We start from the raw sequence: 27,440 nt of genomic DNA on the forward strand, positions 1-27,440 counted from the left end.
TTACATATAGCTATCCTTGGTGAACTCAGGGGGAAACTCGTTGAGGGGTATAACTTTTACGTCGAATCGTTCAAACATGCTTTCTCCTTCTACGAATGCAGCTGCAATTAAGCTGTATGACTCTCCAACTTTCTTCTGGATAGGTCTAAAAAGTAAATTCATTTTAATCTATTTGTACTGTTAATCGCTAAAAGTAGCTTACTATTACTCTTTGAAATATACCCTTTGTAAATAGACTGAAATCCACAGTTCAGTCTTCGAAAATGGACAACTCAAAATGGGAAACGGACAAACTTTGATAAAAAAAAAAAATACAAAAAGAAAGTTCTAACACCAAGGTAAATTATGCTTTTTTATAGAGCCTCTCAGCAGTCACCTCCCTGTGGTGGGAGGATTTAACAGAAAAACTAGTTAGCGCCAGCGATTCCGACTTAATGGCTGAAACGCCTGATGATTTACAAGCCTTAGTAAACGACGTCCTCGAAACAACTAGATCTTCTGGAATGGCCATAAATACATAAAAAACAAAGGCTATATGCTGCTCAAGAAAGCTGCAGGATACAATTAAGTCGCTCCTGAAACTTAACAGAGAGAGCATTCAGGGCCTCGACGCGTTCCTCTATCTTGGTAGTCTGGACACCAGCAGCAAAACAGCCACTCAAAAGATATAAAAAGGGGGCTCTTCTTTACGAGTTCCGGTTTCATGGCTCTTATGTCATTTTGGCGGCGCAACAATCTGTCCCTACGGCTCAAGAAACGACTCTTCTATACCTTTATCATTCCCGTCGCAATCTACCATGTGAAACTTGAACACTGAGGGTGGACGACCAGTTTCGACTCACAGCATTTGAAACTGAATACCTCCACTGTATTACCAGAATCCCCTACCTTGATATAATCTGAATGTCGGACTCCTGACAACCTTAACATCCAACAAAAGATCCACTCCAAGGTCCATCTCCCGGAACTTCCGTGACTCAGTCACATCCGACGAATGAGTCAGTCCCGTCTCCCCACAATAATCTTCCAATGCCAAACTCACGGTTGTCACCCTCCATGGGCTTTCTTCAAAGAGGCGGAAGTATAACTTCGCGCCACACCCTGTCTCAGACTATCATTGGACAGAAGAACACCACGAAGACAAGATAGAGAACACTGTTATACTTTGGACTAAAAAAACAATCGCGTCAGGTAAATTTACAGGATAGTTTAGTGAAGGATAATAAAAGAAGCAACCAATCAAGTACTTGAAATTGTGTCTTTACCTTCGACAAATTAGAGTTAACATTAGCAAGAAAACAACATGTATTTAATATATTTATATTAGAAGAGTTTTAGTGAAGGCATTAAAGGGATTACAGCTATAATCGAGAATAACATTACTGCAGTTGAGGTAGAAAATGATGTTAGTAGCTGGCTTCGTATCCAACCAGGAATTAAGCAGGGTTGTGATCTATACCCACTTACATGAATCATTTTGACAAACTTCGTCCTAAAGAACACAGCAAAGGCTGTGGAAGTACTAACAATCAAATAGGAAGATAAAACTCTTCTAGACTTTGATTATACTGATGATTTGAATGTCCTATACGAGATGAATGCATATACGGATCCTATACGAGATCCTGTACGAATGATGAATTGTTGGCGCAATGAATGAATTTTCTGAGGGTTCAGGGTGCAAGAATAGGCTGAAAATCTAACTTTAAGAAGACTAAATTGCTTAGACTAGGAATGAATGGAGGTAACGAGAGGATTGATCAAGAGGATAGCTTAGCTTACCTGGGTAGCATTATTAGTGTAGATGGTGGATGCCGTGAAGAGGTTAAAAGTAGAACATTCAACTTTTAATATTAGGATTTTTTCCAGACTTGAAAAAAGTGGGAAAGAATAGGACAAACCAAGGAACAAACAAAGAATATAATATCGGAGGTTACAGTGATGGCAGTGGTCAAGTATGGTTCTGAAACGTGGGCGCTTCAGAAGACAGAGAACGTTTTGTTAGATGTTTTCAAGAAGAACGGTCTAAAGATTGTTTTGAGTGCCCATTCGACTGACAGAATCTCAAATAGTAAGCTGCAAGCAAAATATGGCTCTATCCCGCATTCTAGGGCTATAGTGGGATCAAAGTTGAGATGGGTAAGACACGTTATACGGATGACAGACTGCCAAACATTGCGCTTTTCATCCATTCTTCCAGGGTCAAACGAAAAGCAGGTCATCCCCCAATGGGAAATTAAGAGGTTGTTAGAAAGAATTTAAAGGAAATTGGAACTTCTTGGGGGGATTTGTATAGGGAAGCTATGAAAAGATAGGAATGGAGGAGGAGCGTGCGCAGTTGAGTTGGCCTCAGGCAGGATTTCGATGAAGTGAGTGTTTAGTACTAGTAATAGTAGTAGTATCCTATGCTCCTGTAAGAACCTCCCACCAATTGACTTCTTACTCGCTATCACTATTCCTCATGAGTAGAATCATAACAAACGTACCTACCATGTAGCACCACAAATAATAAATAGAAAAAGATGAAGAGAGAAGATGAAGAAAATGAAGATGAAAAAAAAGAAGTTAAAGAAGAAAATATATGAGGAAGAAATTGGAAAAACCAAAATTCTTCTCTGTTTTCAACAAATTAGTGTTAACGTTAGCAAAAAAAAAAAAAAAAAAAAATGCGTTTAAAAATTTAAAATGACATATCACAGAGTTAACATTTTTGGGCTGAAAATAAAAATTCAAAATTGTGCGGCTTACCATTATTTCTAATGATATTACGAATTTCTTTCCTAGTTTGGAATTTTTATAAAAGAAAAAACATCTTCCATATGCATTAGCATATCAAAACGTGACTCATAAGCAGAACGCGGGTCAAAAACCAGTAAGAATAAAAGAAACAATCAAATACAATTGATAACAAAAAAAAAACAGGCTTGATAACCAAAATAAACTAAATATAACATACCCAAATATAACAACCAAAAAGCCAAGATAACTAAAAGTGGTACTCAAAACTTGAAAAGAAACAACTAGACCTCAAACTGCGTCATAAAGGACCAAAAACAAGTAACAAGTTAAAAACAAGTGGCAATATAAGAAGTGACAATAAACGAAAAAAATTACAAAAGAAACTGAAATGACAAAAAATGACGAAAAATGCAAAATAAATGAAAAAAGAAACAACCGATAAATTAACTGTTAACTTGCATTTATTTTCGGTAAATTAGCGTTAACTTTAGCAGGGCAACAATGTGCATTTAAAATTAGCATGATTTATCACAAAATTAAATTTCATGAAAAAATTAAACAAATAAATAGAATACCAATGTGATCTCTTAATTGCCATTATTTCTAATGATTAAATTTAAAAAAAAGTTTTTTTTCAACTGAAAGTAAGGAACCTCATTAAAACTTAAAACGGAGAGAAATTATTATGTATATGGGGGGGGTTCGCGCCATCGTCAACACCTCGTTGTTTACGCTGAAGTTCAAATTTTGTTCCAATTCTTTAAGAACGACCCCTGAATCACAAAGGCCGTTTAATTAGAACAAATAGCTCTTTTGGAAGTACTAAGAAAAACATTCGAATGAGCTCTCTTGCGATATTCTTGGAACACTGGGTCGGTACCATCAACCCTGGGGGAAAAAAACAAACCAATAAACACACATCGGTGATCTTTCTTCTGGGAAAAAAAAATACAAAATTCTACATTTTTGCAGATAGGAGCTTGAAACCTCTACAGTGGGGTTCTCTGATACGCTGAATGTGATGGGGTGATTTTCATTAAGATTATAAAACTTTTAGGGGATGTCTCCTCCCTTTTTTCGAAAATAGGGCAAATTTTCTCAGGCTCGTAACTTTTGATGGGTATGACTAAACCTTGATTATATATTTGAAATCAGCATAAAAATCTGATTCTTCTGATGTATCTATTGGTATCAAAATTCCATTTTTTTAGAGTTTCGGTTACTATTAAGCCGGGTGCTCCTTACTTACATTTCGTTACCACGAACTGTTTGATTTACATATTTCTTTCCTGTATCAATATTTTTTAGTAAATGAAGAAATATTGGGGCTCAAAGGTTTAAAAGGCTTTCCTCGCATGTACAAAACTGGGGCTCAAAATGTCTATGTTAATTTTGTTTTAAGACGATAAGATACAAACACGGAAAAGAATTTTAGTTTTGTGGCTTTTTATCTTTTTTTCTTCATCTTGGGTTTCAAATTAACATTACCTATAAGATGGAAGTGGCTTTGCTCAAACCACTTCATACAGCGACCACCGGTCACGGAAAATGAAGTTCTACGCCTGGTAAGAACAATGTCCTTCATGGACCGTGGAACATCGGAAAGAGTTTCCGAATCAATCAAGATTAATTTTGGAGAAAAAAAAACTCTTTCAGAAACAAAAATGGTAAAGGGCGGGAGGGATTGTATACCCTCAAACCATCACATAAGTAGTTAAATTGTTTTTTGGTAGCCTACATTTTTCATAGAATTGTAATTTTAATCATTTAAGATGAACCCTGTAAAATTTTCAAAAAAAAATTCGTGGTACTTTTCTTGATATACAATTTAAATGTCGCCCCATATGAACCTACTCTTTGAAAGTGAAATTTTGATTTGAGCTTAACTTCTGGGATAATTATTATTGAAAGTGTATCTTACCTTTGAATGATCCAATATTCAAATCTATTTTTGTTCTTAATCTGTCAAGTTTTTTTGTTTAGTTTTTTGTGCTAATAACATTGTATTATTTTATATAATAGAGTCTGTCACCCCTCTCAATCTCCCGTCTTTGCACTGAAAAAAGTAATATTTTTACATTCACATTTTCATTCAGTAAATGTGTATAAATGCATATGTTCTTCTTCTTAATCTTGTTTGATTATTTGGAGAAATTTGGAGCATAATCTCCATGCAATTCTAGGCCCTGCGGCAGCTGGAACTAAATATGTAATGGTTTCAATTTATAATATAAATATCAACTTTTTCTAATTAAGTATAGTCACTGATCCTCATCCATCCACTGGCAACGCTACATTATTAAAATAAGATATATTCGACAGTTTAAATTTCTATGTTTCTCGTGATTCTGCTTTCAAATTAGGTTCTTTTTACGTTAAAAATACGTTCTTTTACGTTCTGCCTTCAAATTCTAACTTAGATGACAGTGACCCAATTTCGTCAAAATCCTGAGGAAGGGGGCCAAAGTTGGAGCCAATCTTCATAAATCAAATGAAAATGACAGTGAAAAATGAAAAATAGTAACAAAAAAGGTAAAGATGTTTTAAAGAAAACTTACCCGTTTCTCTGGATGCTTGAATTATGCAGGCTTATCTTAGTTTTGCAAAACGTTTGGAGAAACTTAATTTCAGACGGGGGTGGGGGGGGGGAAGTAAACTAGGGTCTGGGAGGGGCAGTTGCCCCCCTCCCTGCCCCATAGAAAATTACACCCCTGTTAGATAGGACATGATGATATTTTCCCATTATTTTGAACAAATTTGTTTAATTTTACTTGAATTACAACACAGGTTCAGTGCCACAGTGTGGTCACTCGTCACTAGAGACTGAAGGATCTCACAATAGAGCTTTCTATACATATTGGCCAACTTCATGTACCGTATCCATCGTTTGCTGGCAATTTGGCCCTGTTTGAGTCACAAATGTTGATATGTGGACAAAAATATAGCGGAAAGCAGTGTTTGTCAGTGGCGTCGTTGATGGGGGAAGAGGTTAGGGGCAGTCCCCCCCAGCTCCTTTTAAGTGTCAAATTTGCTCTTTAATTTGAGCAGATGTTTTTTTAATTAATACATGCTCGTTTTAACATAAGGAAAAAGAGAAAAATAGGGGTCCATTACACTTCATAATATATTCCACGTTAATATTTTTCTAAAGATCTTGCCTTTAAAACCTTATCATCAAGTAAAAACGTGAGCCTGGTTAATTGCAAAATTGAAAAAAAAATATTCCATGCTTCCAGTTTCGCCATATTTGCTCAGGTCAATTTTTTCCTCTGATACTTAAGGTTGTTTTACGTCCTAAGATCTATCAGTTCAACATTAGATTCTCTTGTTTTAAAACTCTCAAAAGTGGAAATGAAAACACCCTCTAAATATGCAAATAGAACAGAACTGGAATCATTGAAGAATAGGAAGGTAGATGTACAGTGAATATAATCTCCTGAATGAAAAAAAAAATAATTGGAAAAGAAAATAAGACTTAGTGCACTGGCGGATACAGGGGCGAAGAGGGGCCTGGGCCCCCAGGATTTTTTCTGGCACCCTCTTTCTCTATTTTTTTAATTTTTTTCACTCTTTTTTAAAAATAAATTTGTCAATTTGGTCAATTATTGGCACCTCTGTCACATTGCCCTCCCCAAGATTTTGCTCATTGGCACCCTTGTCATAGTGCCCCCCTCCCCCGCCCCAAGATTTTGCTCAAGATCCGCCCCTGGCTTAGTGCTTTTTATAATGATATTTCTACTATGATTAGATAGGTCAAATCGGTTGTAATTTGGTCATGGAATTTGGTAGAGGGGGATCCGCACCAGAAATCCTTTGACTGTTAAAATTTGCATTTCCTGTATTTAATTGAAACTCCGATTCTCTCATTTGTAATTGAAATGCCTAATAAGAACTTGTGACGTCCTATTCCTTGTGTTTTGAATTCACATACTAATCCACAAGTGTAGGACTGCCTCTTTGTACAAAAATAAAAAAAACAAGTTTTTTAAACTGAAAGTAAGGAGCGACATTAAAACTTAAAACGAACAGAAATTATTCCGTATATGAAAGGGACTGTCCTCTCCTCAACGCTTCGCTCTTTACGCTGAAGTTTTTTATTGTTTTAAAAAATAAAGTTGTGAGACAGAGTCAAACTTTAGCGTAAAGAGCGAGTCGTTGAGGAGAGGACAGTCCCTTTCATATACGGAATAATTTCTGTTCGTTTTAAGTTTTAATGTCGCTCCTTACTTTCAGTTTAAAAAACTTTTTATTTTTATTTAATTTTTGAACGTTTTTGAATAAATGCAGGTTTTGATTTTGGCTCACCTTACATTAATAATAAAAAAAAAAAATAATATTAATTTACTTTTATTTAGTTAAATGGCTTTCTCGAAACTTGTTTAATTTTATTTACGAACGTTTTTATTAGTAATAAATATACTTATATGAAAGGGACTGTCCCCTCCTCAACGCCTCGCTCTTTACGCTAAAGTTTTTTATTGTTTTAAAAAATAAAGTTGTGAGACAGAGTCAAACTTTAGCGTAAAGAGCGAGGCGTTGAGGAGGGGACAGTCCCTTTAATATACGGAATAATTTCTGTTCGTTTTAAGTTTTAATGTCGCTCCTTAAGTTCAGTTTAAAAAAATTTTTTTTTTTATTTAATTTTTGAACGTTTTTTAATAAATGCAGGTTTTTATATTGGCTCACCGTACATGAATAATTAAAACAAAATTTTCATATTAATTTACTTTTATTTATTTAAATGGCTTTCTCGAAACTTGTTTAATTTTATTTACGAACGTTTTTATTAGTAATAAATATAAGTAGCTTACGAATTAACTTACGTAACGAACTTATATATTCATATATTTTTAATTTGTTTATTAGGGGATTCGCTCCCTAGTCAATACCTTGCTCTTTAAGCGAAAGTTCGAATTTTGTTCCAATTCTTTAAAAATGACCGCTTAATCACAAAGGCCGTTAATTTGAATAAATAGCTCTTATGAAAGTACTAAAAAATCTTTGGCTTAAAGAGCGAGGTATTGACTACGGGGTGAACCCAATAATATATGTAGTATTTTCTGTTCGTTTGAAGTTTCGATGTTGCTGCTATTGCAGTTGAAATACTTGTTTTTTATATTAAATTTCTGATCTTTTTTTAAATAATGCTGGGAAGTCCGGCGTCCCCTTTATAGCAATGTCCCTTCCCCCATGAAAACTTCCTTCATGGAAAGATCCTCCCACATAAACCCCGACCCACCCCGCTCCCCCCCACCCCGGAAAAAAATCCCCGGAAAACGTCAGTATACTTCCAAATAACCAATACTATATGTTAACATTGGGTAAAATTCATAAGTTTCAGCCCTCCCCCCGGGAATTTAGGGGGATTAGGTCATCCTAAAAGACATACTTATTATATTTTCGAACATGTTGAACAAAATGGCTATCTCAAAATTTCGATCAGGTGACTTTGGGAAAAAAATGAGCGTGGGAGGGGGCCTAGTTGCCCTCCATTTTTTTTGGTCACTTAAAAAGGGCACTAGAACTTTTAATTTCCATTCGAGTGAGCCCTCTCACGATATTCTAGGACAACTGAGTCGATACGATCACCCCTGGGAAAAAAAAACAAAAAAAAACAAACAAACAAATAAACACGTACCCGTGATCTTTCTTCTGGCAAAAAATGCAAAATTCCACATTTTTGTAGATGGGAGCTTGAAACCTGTACAGTAGCGTTCTCTGATACGCTGAATATGATGGTGTGATTTTCATTAAGGTTCTATAACTTTTAGGGGGTCTTTCCTCCTTTTTTCGAAAATCAGCCAAATTTTCTCAGGCACCTAAATTTTGATGGGTAGAATTAAACTTGATGAAACTTATATATTTGAGATCAGCATTAAAATCTGATTCTTTTGATGTATCTATTTGTATCAAAATACCGTTTTCTAGAGTTTCGGTTACCATTGAGCCGGGTCGCTCCTTACTTACAGTTCGTTACCACGAACTGTTTGATACTAGGCTGACTTCTCGCTATTTTCACTTTTCAAAATATTTCTTTTAACCAGCTCCAAAAAAAGAATTGACATAAATGTGTTAAGAATTATGACTGAAATTAGTCGCGTTTGACATTACGCCAGTGCTTCTTGTGGGACATTAAATAAAAAAAACAAGTTTTTTTTAACTGAAAGTAAGGAGCGACATTAAAACGAACAGAAATTATTCCGCATATGAAAGGGGCTGTCCCCTCCTCAGCGCCTCTCTCTTTACGCTAAAGTTTTTTATTGTAAAAAAAAAAATAGAGTTGTGAGAAAGTCAAACTTTAGCGTAAAGAGCGGGGCGTTGAGGAGGGGAAAGCCCCTTTCGTATACGAATAATTTCTGTTCGTTTTAATTTTTAATGTCACTCCTTGCTTTCAGTTAAAAAAAAAATCAGTTTTTTTTTTATTTAATTTCTGAACGTTTTTGAATTAATACAGTTTCTGAATTTTGCTCACCGTACATGAATAATTTAAACAAAATTTGCATATTAATTTTATTTTTATTTGGTTAAATGGCTTTCTCAAAACTTGTTTTGTTTTATTTACGAACGTTTTTATTAGTAATAAATATAGGTAAGTTACGAATTAACTTACGTATCGAACTTCTATATTCATATATTTTTAATACGTATATTATGGGGTTTTCCCCCTAGTCAATACCTTGCTCTTTAAGCTAAAGTTCGAATTTTGTTCCAATTCTTTAAAAATGACCCCTTAATCACAAAGTCCGTTAATTAGACTAAAAAGCTCTTATGAAAGTACTAAAAATTGTTTCGCTTAAAGAGTGAGGTACTGACTAGGGGGTGAACCCAATCATATAGCTAATATTTTCTGTTCATTTTCAGTTTTTATATTGCTCCTTACTTTCAGTTGAAAAACTTGTTTTTTTTATATTTAATTTCGGATTTTTTTTTAAATAATGCTCGGGAATCCGGCGCCCCCTCATAGCAATGTCCCTTTCAAACTTCCTTCATGAAAGGATCCTCCCACATAATCCCCCGCCCCCCCCCACGACCAGAAAAAATTCCCCCTAAAAACGTCTGTAGGTTACTTTCCAATAACCAATGCTATATGTTAACATTGGGTAAAGTTCATAACTTTCAGCCCTCCCCCCGGGGGCTTCAGGGGATTAAGTCATCCTAAAAGACATAATTATCATATTTTCGACCATACTAAACAAAAGGGCTATCTCAAAATTTTGATCGGGTGACTTTGGGAAAAAAATGAGCGTGGGAGGGGGCCTAGTTGCCTTCCATTTTTTGTCAGGGTTCTCTGATACGCTGGATATGATGGTGTGATTTTCATTAAGGTTCTATAACTTTTAGGGGGTCTTTTTCCCTTTTTTCGAAAATAAGTCATATTTTCTCAGGCGCGTAACTTTTGATGGGTACAATTAAACTTGATGAAACTTACATATTTGAAATCACAATGAAAATCTGATTCTTTTGATGTATCTATTGGTATCAAAATTCCGTATTTTAGACTTTCGGTTATCATTGAGCCGGGTCGCTCCTTACTTACAGTTCGTTACCACGAGCTGTTTGAGTTATCTCTGCATCAGCATGCTCTACGAAATGTCTGTTGAGAATAGAATAAAGTGACTTTAAACAGAATATATATATATATACATATATATATATATATATATATATATATATATATATATATATATATATATATATATATATATATATATATATATATATATATATTTCTCAGAATTTAGAAATTTTGTGTGCACGTATAAGCGGTGCCAACCCATTCTCTGTTTCTATTATTATCAGTATTATCGTACAGCACTAGGAGACCGAGCTTTACTTGTGAAGGGAATTATAGACATAAAAACGATATTCAGTGTAAAAGCCCTCCAGAAATTTACCCCCCCCCCCAAACCCTGATTTACACAAAGAAAACTTTTGTGTAATTTTTATAGAATTCGTTTTTTTTTTTTTTTTTTAACACAATCTGTGTGTAATACTTTGACTTATCCTGTATCTTTACTTAAACAGCGCTGTTACGCTGCCTATGATTTTTGTTTTGGTTGTATGTGGCCCGCTGATATCAATGCTATTTATTAAGATAAATTGGCAAATCCACAAACAAATCAATTTAATAAAATTTCAATTTAAAAATTTCATTGATTTCAATTTAACAAAATCAATTTCTGGGGGGAGGGAATTCACGGGAGAAAATTTTCTTGAGGAAGAAAGTTTCTGGGGGAATTGTACAAGGGGGAGGGGGAGATTTTCTGGCATGACTTGAAAAACTGTCAGAAATTTAATTAAAAAAAACAAGTTCTTTCAACTGAAAGCAAGGCGCAACATTTAAACTTAAAACGAATATAATTTATTCTGTGTATGAGGGGGGGAGGGTTTCCCCCCTCATGTTTACACTAAAGACTGAGTTTTTGTCCCGATTCTTTCAGATCGACTTCTGAAATACTATTTGAACTTGAAAAAGAACGATTTTTAAAGAGCTTCGAGACTTTAGCATAAAGAGCAAGGGATGGGGAAAGGATAGTCCCCCCTAATATACGGAATAATTTCTGTTCGTTTTAATTTTTAATGTTGATCCTTAGTTTCAGTTGAAAAAACTTGATTTTTATTTAATTACATATAGATATGGACTATTTTGATGTATATGTTGTTTTCCAACTTCTCTTTTTTCACAATTCGGTTACATGATCAACAAAACAAATCAACAGCAAACGTTTTAACTTTACATTTCAAACTTTAACTTTGTATTTATATTTTACATTTCAAATATATAATACTTATATTTTTAACTTACAGCTTAGTAAATATATGTCCAGTTTTTCCATCGATATCAAAAAACTGAAAGTCCTGCCCTTTGTGCAGACGAAATGCAACAGTCTTATTTTTCTTTCGGTCAATTCCACTCAGACGAACGACTGGAGTTCCAGGCATAGCCCCAGCATGAACGACAGGTTCTCCAACAGACCTTTGGACTTGAATGCCTAGAATAAAAAGGAAATTATTAACAAAACAAAAATTCCTTTGCACTCGAGATGGAAATGTATCATGGTGCAAAAGAAGCATCGCACTGACATTCTGATAAATCACTGGTAAATTTAGGTCTCAGTTAAATATTGGTAAAAATTTGTGGTAAAATCGTGGTAAAACCGTGGTAAAATCGTGGTGCAAAAGAAGCATCGCACTGATATTCTGATAAATCACTGGTAAATTTAGGTCTCAGTTAAATATTGGTAAAATTTGTGGTAAAATCGTGGTAAAACCGTGGTAAAATCGTGGTGCAAAAGAAGCATCGCACTGAAATTCTGATAAATCACTGGTAAATTTAGGTCTCAGTTAAATATTGGTAAAATCGTGGTGCAAAAGAAGCATCGCACTGAAATTCTGATAAACTGATAAATCAGATAATTCTGATCAATTCTGATAAATTTAGGTCTCAGTTAAAAATTGGTAAAATTAGAGATTGATTCGATAAAATTAAGTATTCTACCCCCCCCCCCATGAATCTATAAAATGACTTCCTCCCTGATCATAATAAAGATCATAAAGGAATCGTGACTTCACTATAGTACAAACACCAGATTTACTAGGCACGTGCCCCCCCTCCAAAAGTAACTAAGGATGCACCTAAATGTAGCCCACTTCCAAAACTATTCAACACAAAAAGGTGGGTACTGTTTCATTATATAATGACCATTTAGCCACTATTCTAGGAGGGATTAGACCTACTGAATCCTATCTACTGAGTCCTGGCTACACTTCTTAACAGCAGAACAACTTTTATAAAAATCTATTACAGTGCAGTGTTGCATGGACATCTACACTGCATCTAGATGGACATCGCTTGGTTATTAAATAAAACAGAAACAAGTCGTTTCAGATGAAAGTAAAGGGGACATTAAAACTTGAAACGAACAGAAACTATTCCGTTTATATAAGTAGTATCGTAGTAATAGATACTAAAAATACATGAAAAAATACATGGAATTGGGCAAGAAAAACACATGCCTTTGACACTGTATTTACACGTGAACATTTTAAAAGTCGGCAAGGTTTTTGTTTTTGATGTCAATTGCACAATGAATGCATCGTTTGACGTAGACATTTTTTATGAGCCAATTAGAGGTTGCTCAATATACGATAACTTGATTCGTGGTTGGGATTTGAATAAAAGGACTGATTTTCATTACAATTCATATTAGTAAGAGAATTGAATTCAAAGAGAATAGTTTATTTGAGAGGATATTAGTAGAGGTCAATTTTGGAGGAAAACCCAAAATACTCAGATTCGAAAATAAACGGGATCTGCCTCAAGGGGAAGGCTCAGTGGCCCTTCGTTCCCCCATTTCTGAGGGCAGGGGTGGGGGGGTCAATTTTGGAGGGAAAACCAAAAATACTCAATATAGAAAATAAACGGGATCTGCCTCAAGCGGAAGGCTCAGAGGCCCATCGTTCCCCCATTTCTGAGGGCAGAGGAGGGGGGGTCAATTTTGGAGGGAATACCAAAAATACTCAGAATCGAAAATAAATGGGATATGCCTCAAGCGTAAGACTCAGAGGCCCCTCCTTCCTCCATTTCTGAGGGCAGGGGAGGGATTGGAGGTTAGAAAATCTAATCGAGCTCATGTCCATCGCTTAGCATTCAGACCTTGACATATAAAGCCCAGATAGTCGGACCCCAACGCTCCAATCTGAACACTGACTAAGACCCCAATTCTGAGCTAGTGAATTTCAACCATTCAGGCTGGTGGACTAGGACCCCAATTCTGAGCTAGTGAATTTCAACCATTCAGGCTGGTGGACTAAGACCCCAATTCTGAGCAAGTGAATTTCCACCATTCAAGCTGGTCGACTGAGACCCCAATACTGAGATAGTGAATTTCAACCATTCAGGCTGCTGGACTAAGACCCCAATACTGAGCTAGTGGATTTCCACCATTCAGGCTGGTGGACTAGGACCTAACAACATGTATTCTCAATGTAAAAGATTATACCGAACACTTCTATGGTATCGACAACACTGTCTGAAAAAACTACTTCATTAAAATATATATTAAAGGTATCATCAAACTTAAATTACTTCATCAGATGCAACCGAACTCAAGAGTTTTTTTCTTAAATTCTGCAAAACATAAAGATGCAAAAGGTAAAATATTGAATCCAAAAATTTTATAATATAGAGTGTACTTACTGAAAAACTACTGAATTAAAAAATAAATTAAATTGATCGTACGACCTAAATTAATTCATCAAATACGCCAGCACTCATAAACGTTCCTTTTTTTGAAATTCTGCTAACAACATAGATGCTCAAGGTAAAAGTTTGAATCAAACACTTAGGATATCGAGTGTCCTTACTGAAAAACTGCTGAATTAAAAAATAAATTAAATTGATCATACGACCTAAATTATTTCATCAGATACGCCAGTCCTCATAAACGATCCTTTTTTGAAATTATGCTAACACCATCAATTCTTAAGGTAAAAGTTTGAATCAAACACTATTAGGATATCAAGTGTCATTACTGAAAAACTAATTAATTAAAAAATAAATTTAATTTATCTTACTAACTAAATTATTTAATCAGATACGCCAACCCTCATAAACGATACGTTTTGAAGATATACTAACAACATTGATGCTCAAGGTAAAAGTTTTAATCATGCATTTTTAGGATATTGATTGTCCTTACTGAAAAACTATTGAATTTAAAAAATAAATTAAATTGATCATACGACCTAAATTATTTCATCAGATTCCCTCTCCAAAATACCTTGTTCTTTATGTTAGAGTTTGACTTTTCATTCCCAATTAAATTAAAAAATAAGCATTTTCAACTAGAAATAAGGAGCATCGTCAAAAACTAAGATGAATGGAAATTATCTTCGATTCTGAGCATTTTTGTTTCCCCTCCAAAATTGACCCCCCCCCTCCCCTGCCCTCAGCAATGGGGGAACGAAGGGCCTCTGAGCCTTGCCCTTGAGGCAGATCCCATTTATTTTCGATTCTGAGTATTTTTGGTTTTCCCTCCAAAATTGACCCCCCCAGCCCTCAGAAATGGAGGAAGGAGGGGCCTCTGAGCCTTGCCCTTGAGGCAGATCCCATTTATTTTCGATTCTGAGTATTTTTGGTTTTCCCTCCAAAATTGACTCCCCCTCCCCTCAGAAATGGGGGAACGAATGGGCCTCTGAGCCTTGCCCTTGAGGCAGATCCCGTTTATTTTCGAGTCTGAGTATTTTTGGTTTTCCCTCCAAAATTGACCCCCCTCCCCTGCCCTCAGAAATGGGGGAACGACGGGCCTCTGAGCCTTGCCCTTGAGGCAGATCCCGTTTATTTTCGATTCTGAGTATTTTTGGTTTTCCCTCCAAAATGGACCCCCCCCTCCCCTGCCCTCAGAAAGGGGGGAAGGAAGGGCCTCTGAGCCTTCCCCTTGAGGCAGATCCCCTTTATTTTCGATTCTGAGTATTTTTGGTTTTCCCTCCAAACAATTGACAACAATAACAAAAACCTTGCCAACTTTTAGAATGTTCACGTGTAAATACAGTGTCAAAGGCATGTGTTTTTCTTGCGCAATTCAATGTATTTTTTCATGTATTTTTAGTATCTATTACTACGATACTACTTATATAGGAAGCTCCCCACTCCTCAACCCCCCCCCTTCAGGCTAAAGTTTTGTAGTGCTTTAGTGAAACCATTTATGAGTACAACAACTGTAGCTACTGGGTAAGTACAAGTGTTTTATCTACCAATTCATTTTTAAAACATTATAACATTAATGTTATTGGTAAACATTAATTTTATTACTTAAAACAATATATATATTATAAACTCTTTCTATATTATATTAACTCTTTCGAGCTAAGCAATATATATATATATATATATATATATATATATATATATATATATATATATATATATATATATATATATATATATATATATATATATATATATATATTATAAGCTCAATAAGCTCTTTTATCCTTGAGGCCTTGTAAAATGCTTTTTATCCAATAGGCTTTGTGTTTTAACTTTCGTTCTTAAAGTGTGGTTTCTAATCTTGTTAAAAAAAAAAGCCATTTAATTTATGCTCGTTTTTAATACCATACAAAGGGTTACTCTAAATTTAATGAGGGTTATTGCCCTTTTACATCCCACTCTTCACATCGATCTTTAACTTTTGCAGAACATTGCTTCAATATTTAGAGCTCATTTAGTGCATTTGCTTTTCAAAGTAAGATATAATTATGAATATAAGCTATAATCTCCACAATAGGATAAAAAAGGATAAAGACCCTCCAGAGCCACAGCTGGCGCATATATATATATATATATATATATATATATATATATATATATATATATATATATATATATATATATATATATATATATATATATATATATATATATATATATATATATATATATGAAATCAAAAATTAATTAAGATTTTAAGGAATAAATATCAGCATATGCATATTAAACTGACAATGCATATTTTTTTCAGTAAATACATTGGAGTTTTTTCCAGTAAGGTACAAATTATATTCTAGCTCTTAGAAAGCGTAGGGTTCAAAACCTTACTCAGATTAATTTCAGCTCGTTTTGAGTTTGACTTATTTTAATATTTTCTTTCAAGTGTTTTCAAAAAAATTGTCAAAAATTAATTAAATTTTCAAGGAATAATTATCAGCATATGTATATTAAACTGACAATGCACATTTTTTTCAGTAAATTCATTTGAATATTTTTCGGTAAATTTATTTGAATTTTTTTCATTACAGTACAAATTATATTCTGGCTTTTAGAAAGTATAGGGTTTAGAACCCTACTCAAATTAATTTCTGCTCGTTTTGAGTTTGAATTATTTCAATTTCTGTTTGATTTGGGTTTCATTTATTTATGGATACTTATCTGTGGTAATTGTATGCTTGGTAGATTATTTGATTCTATTGTTCTTCATTTTTGGTTTAATTGAGTTCTTTACTTTTTTTTGGAAAAATTATTTTGTGCAAAAAGTTTTTTTGATTAATACGCTATGAACATCAGTTTCACTAGATAGACTGTCTATAATAACGGTTCATTTGTGGTGAAATGCATCCACATGTGTAGGGACGAATGGTATACCGCACGCTAGTATGATCTCTGAGACTGGTAGGCTTTATTAATACCCTTTCACCACGAACTATTTGATTAAGAAACAGCTAGAGAATCCTGAAAAAGGGCACTTGCAACAGCAAAAAGGGTAATCTTTAGTTTGTATATTAGCCCTAACATCTTCCCTCCTCCAATACTGTCGGGAAATGACTTCTTTGCTTACATTTAAATAAAAAAAAACATTTTTTCAACTGAAAGTAAGGAACAACATTAAAACTTATTTACCACAGAAATTATTACCTATACAACAACATTATAACGAACAGAAATTATTACCTATATAAAGGGGCTTGCCTCCTCCTCAACACCTCGTTCTTTACGCTATCGCTCTATCAGGCCCTACCTCCACGGAGAAACCACCTCCCCGCGGAAATGTCCTCTAGACAGTTCGATCCCGGCGAAAATTTACCCCGGACAGTTATTCCGTGCGTACAGTCCGGACAGTTACTCCGGACAGTCCAGTCCGTGCGTAAAATTGAGACGGAGAAAAGAAAGCAAGACATAAAAAAAGAATTTTGTATAAGAATTCTGGCAAATTCCCTAGTGTATAATTCCCCTGACAAGTTCACTCCCTGGAAACTTCCCTCCCCATGGAAAGTTCCCCCTTGGAAAAACCTCCAACAGAAAATTTGTCCCCGCCACCCGAAAATGTATGCCTACATCCCAATAAGAAATATTATGCGCAAATACAGCAATGGCCAAATTTTATAACTTAAAGACTTTTCCGCTGGGGCTGTGGGGGGGGGGGATAAATTATGCCCAAAGGCATAGTTATTGGACTTTTCAACTATGATGAACAAAATGGCTATCTCAAAATTTTCATCGGGCCATTTTGGGAAAAAAAGAGCGGGGGAGGGGGCCTAGTTGCCCTCCAATTTTTTGGTCACTTAAAAAGGGAACTAGAACTTTTTATTTCCGTGCAAATGAACCATCTCCCGATATTCTAGGTTCACTGGGTCGATACGATCACCCCTGGAAAAAAAAACAACAAACAAACAAATAAACACGCTTCAGTGATCTTTCTTCTGGCAAAAAAAAGTCTAGTTGCCCTCCATTTTTTTGGTCACTTAAAAAGGGCACAAGAACTTTTAATTTCCGTTCCAATGTGCCCTCCCACGATATTCTAGGACCACTGGGTCTATACGATCACCCCTGGAAAAAAACAAAAAAAACAAACAAATAAACACGTATCCGTGATCTTTCTTCTGGCAAAAAATGCAAAATTCCACATTTTTGTAGATAGGAGCTTGAAACCTCTACAGTAGGGTTCTCTGATACGCAGAATATGATGGTGTGATTTTTCATTTAGATCACTTGACTTTTAAGGGGGCTGTTTACCCCTTTTTTCGAAAATCAAGAAAACTTTGATGGCTAAAACTAAACTTAATGAAACTTATGTATTTGAAACCAACATAAAAACGAACTGTTTGATAACAATAATCATAAAGGCATTGTAAACTCAGCACAACAGAAACGTCAAAAAAAGATAAGAAAGAACTTGTTTCCTATCAAGGCTAAGAATCAATTCATTGATTGTTGCCTGACAATAACTAGAGAAAAAGCACTTTCAAATCCAATTTACTGTTATCTAGGAATTAATTTACACTTTCAAGTGAACGAACACCTGCGAATTTGATTTTTTTTTTTTTCAGCTCAATTTCATGTGATTACTTTTATTGAACTGCATTCCGAGTCCGAGACAATGGCTCCAATATGAGACAGACAGACATAAGCAATATTGGGCATCAAGCATTCATACGATGTTTTGGCCTAAGAAATTTGAGTCATAAATAGAGCAGCGTAGCGTCGGTTCTTTTTATTAAGAGATCAATTCAATTATTAAAACGTCAGTAATGACTTCCGTACTAGGGCATATAGGCTTATCACATACTTACAGAGTTCTTTTTTTTCATACCCAGGCCTATTTTACGTTTCGTGAACCTCGATTCAGTACCATTATGAAACCGATTTCATAGCATTGGATTAGGTGGACGTAACAAAAAACAAGACTGCAAGACTGACCATAATTTAAAAAGAGACATCAGCCTCTCTCTGAGGAGAAATCTTCTCAGCGAGCAGAGATAATGGCACAAGACCGAAATGATGCAGAGCCGGCTGTCCTTTGGTATTTCAGTTTTTTTTTCTCTCTCTCTATCTATCTATCTGTCAGTGTCTCTCTCCCTCTCCCTCCTACCTCTCTCTCTCTCTCTCGCTCAGCCTCTCTTAGAGGAGATTTCTTCTCAGCCAAAAGAGTTGATGGCACCAGACCGATATGATGCAAAGCCCGCAGCTCGTAGGTCTTTAGTATAGCAGTTTTTCACTCTCTCTGTCTATCTGTCTGTGTCTGTGTCTCTCTCCCTCCTCTCTCTCTCCTCTCCCTCCCTCTCTTGCTCTCTATGTCTCTCTTTTTCTAACCCTCCCTTGGGAGTGTAAACTGACATTTTGCCGCACAGGGGCAGTACCAATCTTCGGACCTCTTTAACAAATCTCGCGAGGATTACAAAAAAAAGTGTTTTTCTAAATGCTGTGCCTGGAGATATGCGTACCCCTACCACCCTTGTCCGCCCAGTTTCAGGGGCGGATCTCGGAGGTTGGGGGACTAGATTCGGGTTAGATTTCAAAATGTATTCTTTTTTATTTTTCTTTATTTACCTAATCATTTTTGAAATTATTTTTGTCTGAAACGCCCAAAATTCAACAAAAAGCCTGAAAACTATTGGGTAAAACTATGCATGCAGATGAGCTGTTATGAGGCTTTGAATTTTAGTTATGAAGCTAAATTGAAAAAATTACCTTAAACAACAGAAAAACAACTTTTAATCCGAGACGCCCGAAATTTCTCCCAAAAATTTCACAAATTATTAAACAAAAAGTTTCGCCCGGATTAATTCCTTGCATGTTAAAATTCAGCGTTAAATGTTACAAAAATGACAAGTGAACTTTCTCGAATCAAAACTACATACGAATCAAACCTGGATTGATCCAATATGACTCAATTATATAATCAGATTTTGTAACCATTCATGAAATGCTGGATAAATCAACCGCGAAAAAAAATTAGAGAAAGAAAATTATTGACAACCGCTTCCAAAAAGCGTGTAGGCAAGAATTTAAGACCTAAAGGGTACACTTCCTTTATGGGCCTTTCTAAAAAGTCAAGTTTGGTTAATGCTAATGAAATAAAATAAAATTGGTTGAATATATAATAGTTTAGAAACAAATTTGGGCTATATATTTGCACATTAGGGAGGGGGGCGCAAAGCATAGCATATATTACATACGTAACATAACCTACCCTAGGTACATTTTCCCCATCTAAACTCCAAAAAACAACACTTTATATATCTTAAAACCACGCTAGACAAAGTATTTCTCTCAGCAGTGTCTTGAATCATCTTGTGAAAACGGGTTTTTCAAAGCGTCTCTGCCGTTTGACTGTAGCATCTCTTGTTGGACTTCTTTAGAGAGGCCCATATAAAGGGATTGTATCACCTAAAGCTTAGTTGTCTAACCATGACAAAGGAATTTTTGACTAAATTTTTGCCTCCACTTTTTGTTTTCTTATTTCATCAGCTTGGTGAAACATTCAAATTATTTCTTTTTTTAATATTTTTTTCATTTTTTAAAGAGATAGGACTAATTTCTTAGAAAAAATTCTTTATTCTTTTTTTCATTATTTTCAGAGAAACAGAATTTATTTACTTACAAAAAACATAAGGAACGAAATTTATGAAAATGGTTAGTCATTAAGCTCTAGGCAGCCTGTGCGGCTAAAATACGCACACAATTCCTCCATATAACAACCAAAACACAACAACAAAACAGAAAACTATATGTACAAAAGGTAATCGTAATATAACAAACGCTTACTTAGTTACATAATTGTTAAGGGCATCCGAAAAGAAAGATCTCATCTGGAGAGCAACTAACAATAAAAAGGAATAGAAAACAATTTCTTAATATTATTTTTAAACGCATTAGATTCAGCAATACTTTGAACAGCATCCTATCCTTTTCACCCTTTTTGATTTTATTTTTCATTTTGTTAGCTTCTTTCCTCTCTGAGTTTCATTTGAACAGCATCCTCTTTTTCTAGTCTTTTTAACTAGCCTTAGGGCATTTGTTCTCCGTTTTTTTTCTAAGAAATGAAAGCTCATTAAAAAGGAACATCTGAATTGCGGAATGACCTTGAGACATTCAACCTAATCGATGACCTTGAGTGTTAGGGGTATATCTAGAGCAAAATCTTGGGGGAGGCCCAATGTGACAAAGGCGCCAATGAGCAAAATCTGGGGGGGGGGCTAATGCGACAAAGGTGCCATTAATTGACGAAATTGACAAATTTATTCTAAAAAAAATAGTGAAAAAAAGATAAAAAAACAGAGAAAGAGGGCGCCAGAAAAAATCTTGGGGACGGCGTCCCCGGCCCTCCCTGGATCTGCTAGTGTTGAGTGTCCCTACTAGTACAAGTAATCCCGGGTTGCACATCATTTCGCTTCTTACTCATAGTTTCAGTTCTTAAAAAAAAATAACAAAGAAAAAATTGCACCCAAGCATCCAATTGATAGCACCTTGAAACTTGTTCTAACCAAGAAGTAAACTTGACCCCACGCCGCCACAGTTCTTAATAAACCTGGCTACAAACCAGCATATACTAATACTAACAACTCACTGCAGCACCAAGCTGCCTGACGCTCCTCCTCCAATCAATCCAAAGCCTTCCTATAAAAACCCTCCCAGGAAGTTCCAATTTTCCTTAAATCTTTCCTTATGACGTCGCATTTAAATTCCTGCTTGCTAGTCGTTTCAAACCACAAATGTAATAAAAGTATTGTTTCTAATTCTTTGTATGGTAACGATTTGTTTGCTCTTTTGAAAGATTTATGGGTTTTACGATAATCTTCTATCGTAAAACGCCCTTGCTTATAATAGGAGTTGTCGAAAAACATTCCAGTGATATGAATATGCGTAATTGGATCGGCATCACAACCCGATTCCTTGGACGAAATGTTGGCATTCAATGATTTAGAAAGGGGGTTCTACCATTTCGACTAACCGTCACAAGCAATAAACGTCATAACATCTAAAAGGAAAATCCGTCAGAACCACTAACCGGCATAACATCTAATAAAATCTATAAGTTTATATAATAGTAGTAAGTATATAATAGTTTAGAAACAAATGTCAGCTACATATTTGCACATCAGGGGGGTGGGGTAAAGTATAGCATATATTAAATGCGTAACCTAACCTAGGTACCTTGTCCCCCGTAAACCCCAAAAAACTAAAGTTTTAAAATTTTAGATGCTATGACGGTTAGTGGTTCTGACGGATTTTCTTGTCGATGTTATGACAGATTTTGTAGACGAAATGACGTTGGTTCTCCTGACGGTTAGATGTTATGACGCCTTCCCTTTAGAAAGAACAAAGGTTTTTTTGCAATTTTTCATTTGAGATTCCCTCACTCAGGCACGTACATGCAAGTTTCTTTAGGGGTAAAGTTAGGGAGAAAGGAAACACTTACGGAAAAGGGCGAAAATATGTGAATTATATTCTGTCCTTACCTGGGGAGGTACGGGTGGGCATGGGAGTGGGTTTGGTGGGAGTGGGATGGTAGGATCAGTATTGGAGTCGAGTATTGATGATTGATGAAGAATGAATTTGTTATTATTTTACATTTTTATTTATTTATTGTTATTTTTAATTTGAGTTATTTTTATTTTTATTATTTTTATTTATATATTATTCTTTTTGTTTATTATCATTTTGATTTTAGTCAATCAAATAATCAATTTGATAAGCCAGTAATTAGGCAACGTGGACTTCCGCACGACCGCAAACCATCATTGGTTTTGTGCAAAAGTGTTGGCGACTTAATTTAGTTATTTGTGATTGTCAAACAGTTCGTGGTAACAAACTGTAAGTAAGGAGCGACCCAGCTCAATGGTAACCGAAACTCTAAAAAACGATACCAATAGATACATCAAAAGAATCAGATTTTAATGTTGATTTTAAATATACACTTTTAATAAAGTTTGGCTTTATTCTTCAAAAGTTAATCTTCTGACAAAACTCGCAAAATTTTTAAATAAAAGGAGAAAAACCAATTAAATAATTTAAACACTTAATGAAATTCACACGACCAAATTCAGAGTATTTGATAGCCCTGCTGCACAGTTTTCAAGCTCCTATCTACAAAAATGTGGAATTTTCCATTTTTTGCCAGAAGAAAGATCACGGATGCGTGTTATTTGTTTGTTTTTTTTGTTTTTTTTTCCAGGGGTGATCGTATCGACCCAGTGGTCCTAGAATATCGTGGGTGGGCTCATTGGAACGGAAATTAAAAGTTTTAGTGCCCTTTTTAAGTGACAAAAAAAATGGAGGGCAACTAGGCCCCCTCCCATGCTCATTTGTTCCCCAATGTCACCCGACCCAAATTTCGAAATAGCCATTTTTTTCAGCATGGTCGAAAATATTATAACTATGTCTCCTAGGATGACTTAATCCCTCAAATTCAACAGGGGGAGTACTGAAAGTTATGAACTTTACCCACTGTTAACATATAGTATTGGTTATTGGGAAGTATACAGACATTTGTTCAGGGGGAATTTTTTCTGGTAGTGGGGGGTGGGGGTGTGTTGGGGGTTATATGGGAGGATCTTCTCGTGAAGGAAGTTATTATGGGGGAAGGGACATTGCTATGAAGGGGTGCCGGATTTCCCATCATTATTTAAAAAAAATTAGTAATAAATAATTAAAAAAATCAAATTAAAAAATTATGAATTGGCAAGTTAATTCGTAAGTTACGTATATTTATTACTAATAAAAACGTTCGTAAATAAAATGAAACAAGTTTCGAGAAAGCCATTTAACCAAATAAAAGTAAATTAATATGAAAATTTTGTTTTAATTATTCATGTACGGTGAGTCGAGATCAAAACCTGAATTTATTCAAAAACGTTCAAAAATTTAATAAAAAAAAACAAGTTTTTTTTAACTGAAAGTAAGGAGCGACATTAAAACTTAAAACGAACAGAAATTATTCCGTATATGAAAGGAGCTGTCCCCTCCTCAACGCCTCGCTCTTTACGCTAAAATTTGACTTTCTCACAACTCTATATTTTTTTTAAACAATAAAAAACTTTAGCGTAAAGAGCGAGGCGTTGAGGAGGGGACAGTCCCTTTCATATACGAAACAATTTCTGCTCGTTTTAAGTTTTAATGTCGCTCCTTACTTTCAGTTAAAAAGACTTGTTTTTTTTATTTAATTAAAAATAAAAGTTTAAGCGATTGAAATTAGTTGTATTAATAAAGATTTACCTTACCATATATAAACCATACAAGAAATTCAAGGTCAAACCCTAACAATCTTGAGATATGTGTCTGCATTCATAATTTTTCGAAAAAATTAGCTTTGTACCTTATCTCAAGTAAGCCTACACTCACTTTTTCTAGTTTAATACTTTAATTTCCAAGAGCCTAAGAACTAATAAATAATACAACTTCTTGAAGAAACTGATTTTTAGCGTGTTTTTAGTCAGATTCAAATGATTAGACACCGATCGTATCATTACATCAGCTAAACAATAAGTAGCACGAAAAAAAAAATGGTTCGATTCCACTTGCTTGAGCTATTATGAAAGAAAGGTTAGGATTACAAGGCAACGTTTAATGGTTGCAGGATTGCAGAAATGGTTGCAGGTTGCAGCTTCTTTTCCTTATTTTACATTATATTTCGCTGAAAAAAAGCTGTATCTTGTATAGCCGAAATATTCGCTTAGGTGGTACATTATATTATATTTACTGTCTTCGGAAAAATCTTCATGATCTTCTTGCATTTTGTATAATGGAGGGGTGGTCTTCATCATAATTTATATAGGTTAGATTATTAATTTCAATTTCTGTTCGTTTTTGGGTTTAATTTATTCATTCATAGTAGTTTTTGTTGGTTTAAATTTAAACTATTATATAACTTTATTCCAGCTCGTTATTAGGTTATATTGTGGCTCTGTAATTTCATTTGAATTTTCCGTTTTTTTTAACATTTTAAAAATCAATTCTGTTGAGCACTTTAGTCCCTGGCCTCCTTTCATTTGACAGAATGAACATTTTAAAAACTTTCATCATTTAAAACAAAGGATTTACAAAAAGAAGTATTATATCGCAGTTGGCCCGAAAATTATTCAGAATGAATATTCTGGTTAGCTTGCAAGAGAGAAAACCTACTTTATATCGTAAATTTTCTTGAAAAAATAAGTTTAAAGCAGTTTTGATATCGGTCGGTCTTTGTGACATTTGTTGACAGTCTTTAGGGATTTCGGCTTTTTCCTGACTACACAAGAGGAACTAATTATTGCCGATAAAACTAAGGTCCGCCAGCCTGAAAAAACACACGAGAAGAAAACAAAACAAATTAAGAATATACTAGTCGAGTAAAAATAATACAATATTAAATAAAGAGTAAAGGGGGCAAAATCAAGAGATTATTTGAAGTGGTGATGTGGAAACTTACACAACCATATGTATATTAAGAAATTGGAACAATCAGGAATTCAATTTTTATGAAAAAGACCTCGTATGTAGTTTTTGGTAGCAGAGAGTGCCAAATAAAAAAAAGTGATAAAAAAAATGGCTAAAAATAGATGGCACCAAATAGCTTAAGAAGGTGTAGTTTTCCTTTGGGGGAGGGGAGTAGTTGTTTTGGGAATCAACGGATTCTTGATATTCAAATTTTTACAGATGAAAATTGGTTCCAGATAATTAATTATCTATGTAATTAGCTATGCTTATTTATTTTTAGTGTTCAACGTGCCAACTCCAACGTAAATGGGATACTGCACTAAAAACCTCCTGAAACCTCAAGAAAAATCATAGAAAATTACGCGTTTTAGTGTGAATAGACCTAAGATAGGCTACGTCCAGGTTTATAAGTCTAGGTTTATACACTTATGCGACCGGGTTTATAGATTTATACGTCCAGATTTATACGGTTATACGTCAAGATTTAACGTATATACGTCCAGATTTTTAAGTTTCTACGTCCAGCTTTATAATTTCATAATCCAGGTTTATAAGATTCTACATTTATCCAGGTTTAACATTTATAAGTCCAGATTTATACGTCCAGGTTTTATACATTTATACGTTCAGGCTTATACGTCCAGGTTTATACGTTTATACGTCCAGATCCATACGCTAATGCGTCCAGGTTCATACATTTATACGTCCAGTTTTATACGTTTATACGTCCAGGTTTAACGTTTATACGTCCAGATTTATACGTTTATACGTCCAAGTTTATACGTTCATACATCCAGTTTTATACGTTTTACGTCCAGGTTTATACGATTATACGTCCAAGTTTATACGTTTATGCGTCCAGGTTTATACATTTATACGTCCAGATTTATATATTTATACGTCCAGGTTTAACGCTTATGCGTCCATATTTATACGTTTATACGTCTAAGCTTATACATTCATACATTCAGGTTTATAAGTTTCTATATCCAGGTTTATAAATTTATACGACTATACGTCCAGGTTTATACGTCCAGGAAAATATTCTTATTTTAATATGTATGGTATGTCAGTGTGTACGGGTTTAAGTGATAATAGACCTAAGATACATCCAGGTTTATGCGTCCAGGTTAATGTATTTATACGTCCAGGCTTATACGTTTAAACGTCCAGGTTTAACGGTTTATACGTCCAGGCTTATACGTTTATACGTCCGGGCTTTTACGTTTGTACGTCCAGGTTTATACTTTTTTACGTCCAGATCCATGCGTTAATGAGACCAAGTTTATACATTTACATGTCCAGGTTTATACGTTTTTAGTCCACGTTTAACGTTTCCAGATTTCTACTTTTATGCGTCCAGGCTTAGATGTTACGTTCAGGCTTATATGTTTATATGTCCAGGCTTAAACGTTTACGTCCAGGTTTACACGATTATACGTCCAGGTTTATTCGTCCAGGAACATTTTCTTATTTTAATGTTTATGGTACTTTAAAGAAAGATGGACTTTTTATTTAGACGGGAAACGTGTAGCCCTGTCCCAACTTGAAGAGTGATTAAAGCTGTTGGACCTGTGCGGCGGGTGGTGGGACCAATCAAAGAGCTGTATTTTCCCTCTAGTGCCCAGATTTTTGCACATACGAATGGATTCAAAGGAAGAGAAGGATTAAACTTTGCCCCTCATTCGCTTCTCTTCGATGAAAAATCCCTATTTTTACATTTTGACCAATAATTTCCATGTTTTTCCGTCTAAGTTGCCTATTTTTGGCACTTTCCCAAATTTGTACCTAACAGGTTTGCCACCTCCCTGGAAAAGGGTTATGCACACCTACCTGTTACAAACACAAATAAACCTTCTTAAAAATAAATAAATAAATAAGCTTTTTATTGCTGTCAGTAATAAAAAAAAAGTCAAATAATTCATGTGCGATCATACCACACACACACACAAACACACACAAAAAAAAAGAAAAAAGAAAAAAAAACTGTGGATTAGTTTGCTTTGAT

General features: G+C 34.9%; 1 protein-coding gene across 1 annotated transcript; it reads right to left on the bottom strand.

Annotated features, from left to right (window-relative positions):
- LOC148944119 (DE-cadherin-like) lies at positions 1-24,750 on the bottom strand. Its single transcript, XM_089099832.1, has 3 exons — positions 24,717-24,750; positions 11,546-11,732; positions 1-145 (listed from the first exon to the last, which is right to left on the bottom strand). Exons 1-3 carry the CDS (start codon positions 24,748-24,750, stop codon positions 1-3), a joined length of 366 nt encoding a protein of 121 aa, XP_088955958.1.
- Positions 24,751-27,440: the final 2,690 nt, after the last annotated feature.

Source organism: Artemia sp. Qi Xiang Cuo, chromosome 14, assembly GCF_049724085.1.
Source record: "Artemia sp. Qi Xiang Cuo chromosome 14, ASM4972408v1, whole genome shotgun sequence".
In the NCBI taxonomy this organism is placed as follows: domain Eukaryota; kingdom Metazoa; phylum Arthropoda; class Branchiopoda; order Anostraca; family Artemiidae; genus Artemia; species Artemia sp. Qi Xiang Cuo.

Coding starts and splice junctions, on each gene's coding strand:
- LOC148944119 (XM_089099832.1), bottom strand. CDS start 24,750: ATGCAAGAAGATCATGAAGATTTTTCCGAAGACA. Junction 11,733..24,716: donor TGAAGATTTTTCCGAAGACA/GTAAATATAATA, acceptor TTTTTATTCTAG/GCATTCAAGTCCAAAGGTCT. Junction 146..11,545: donor GGACATATATTTACTAAGCT/GTAAGTTAAAAA, acceptor TTTACTTTTTAG/ACCTATCCAGAAGAAAGTTG.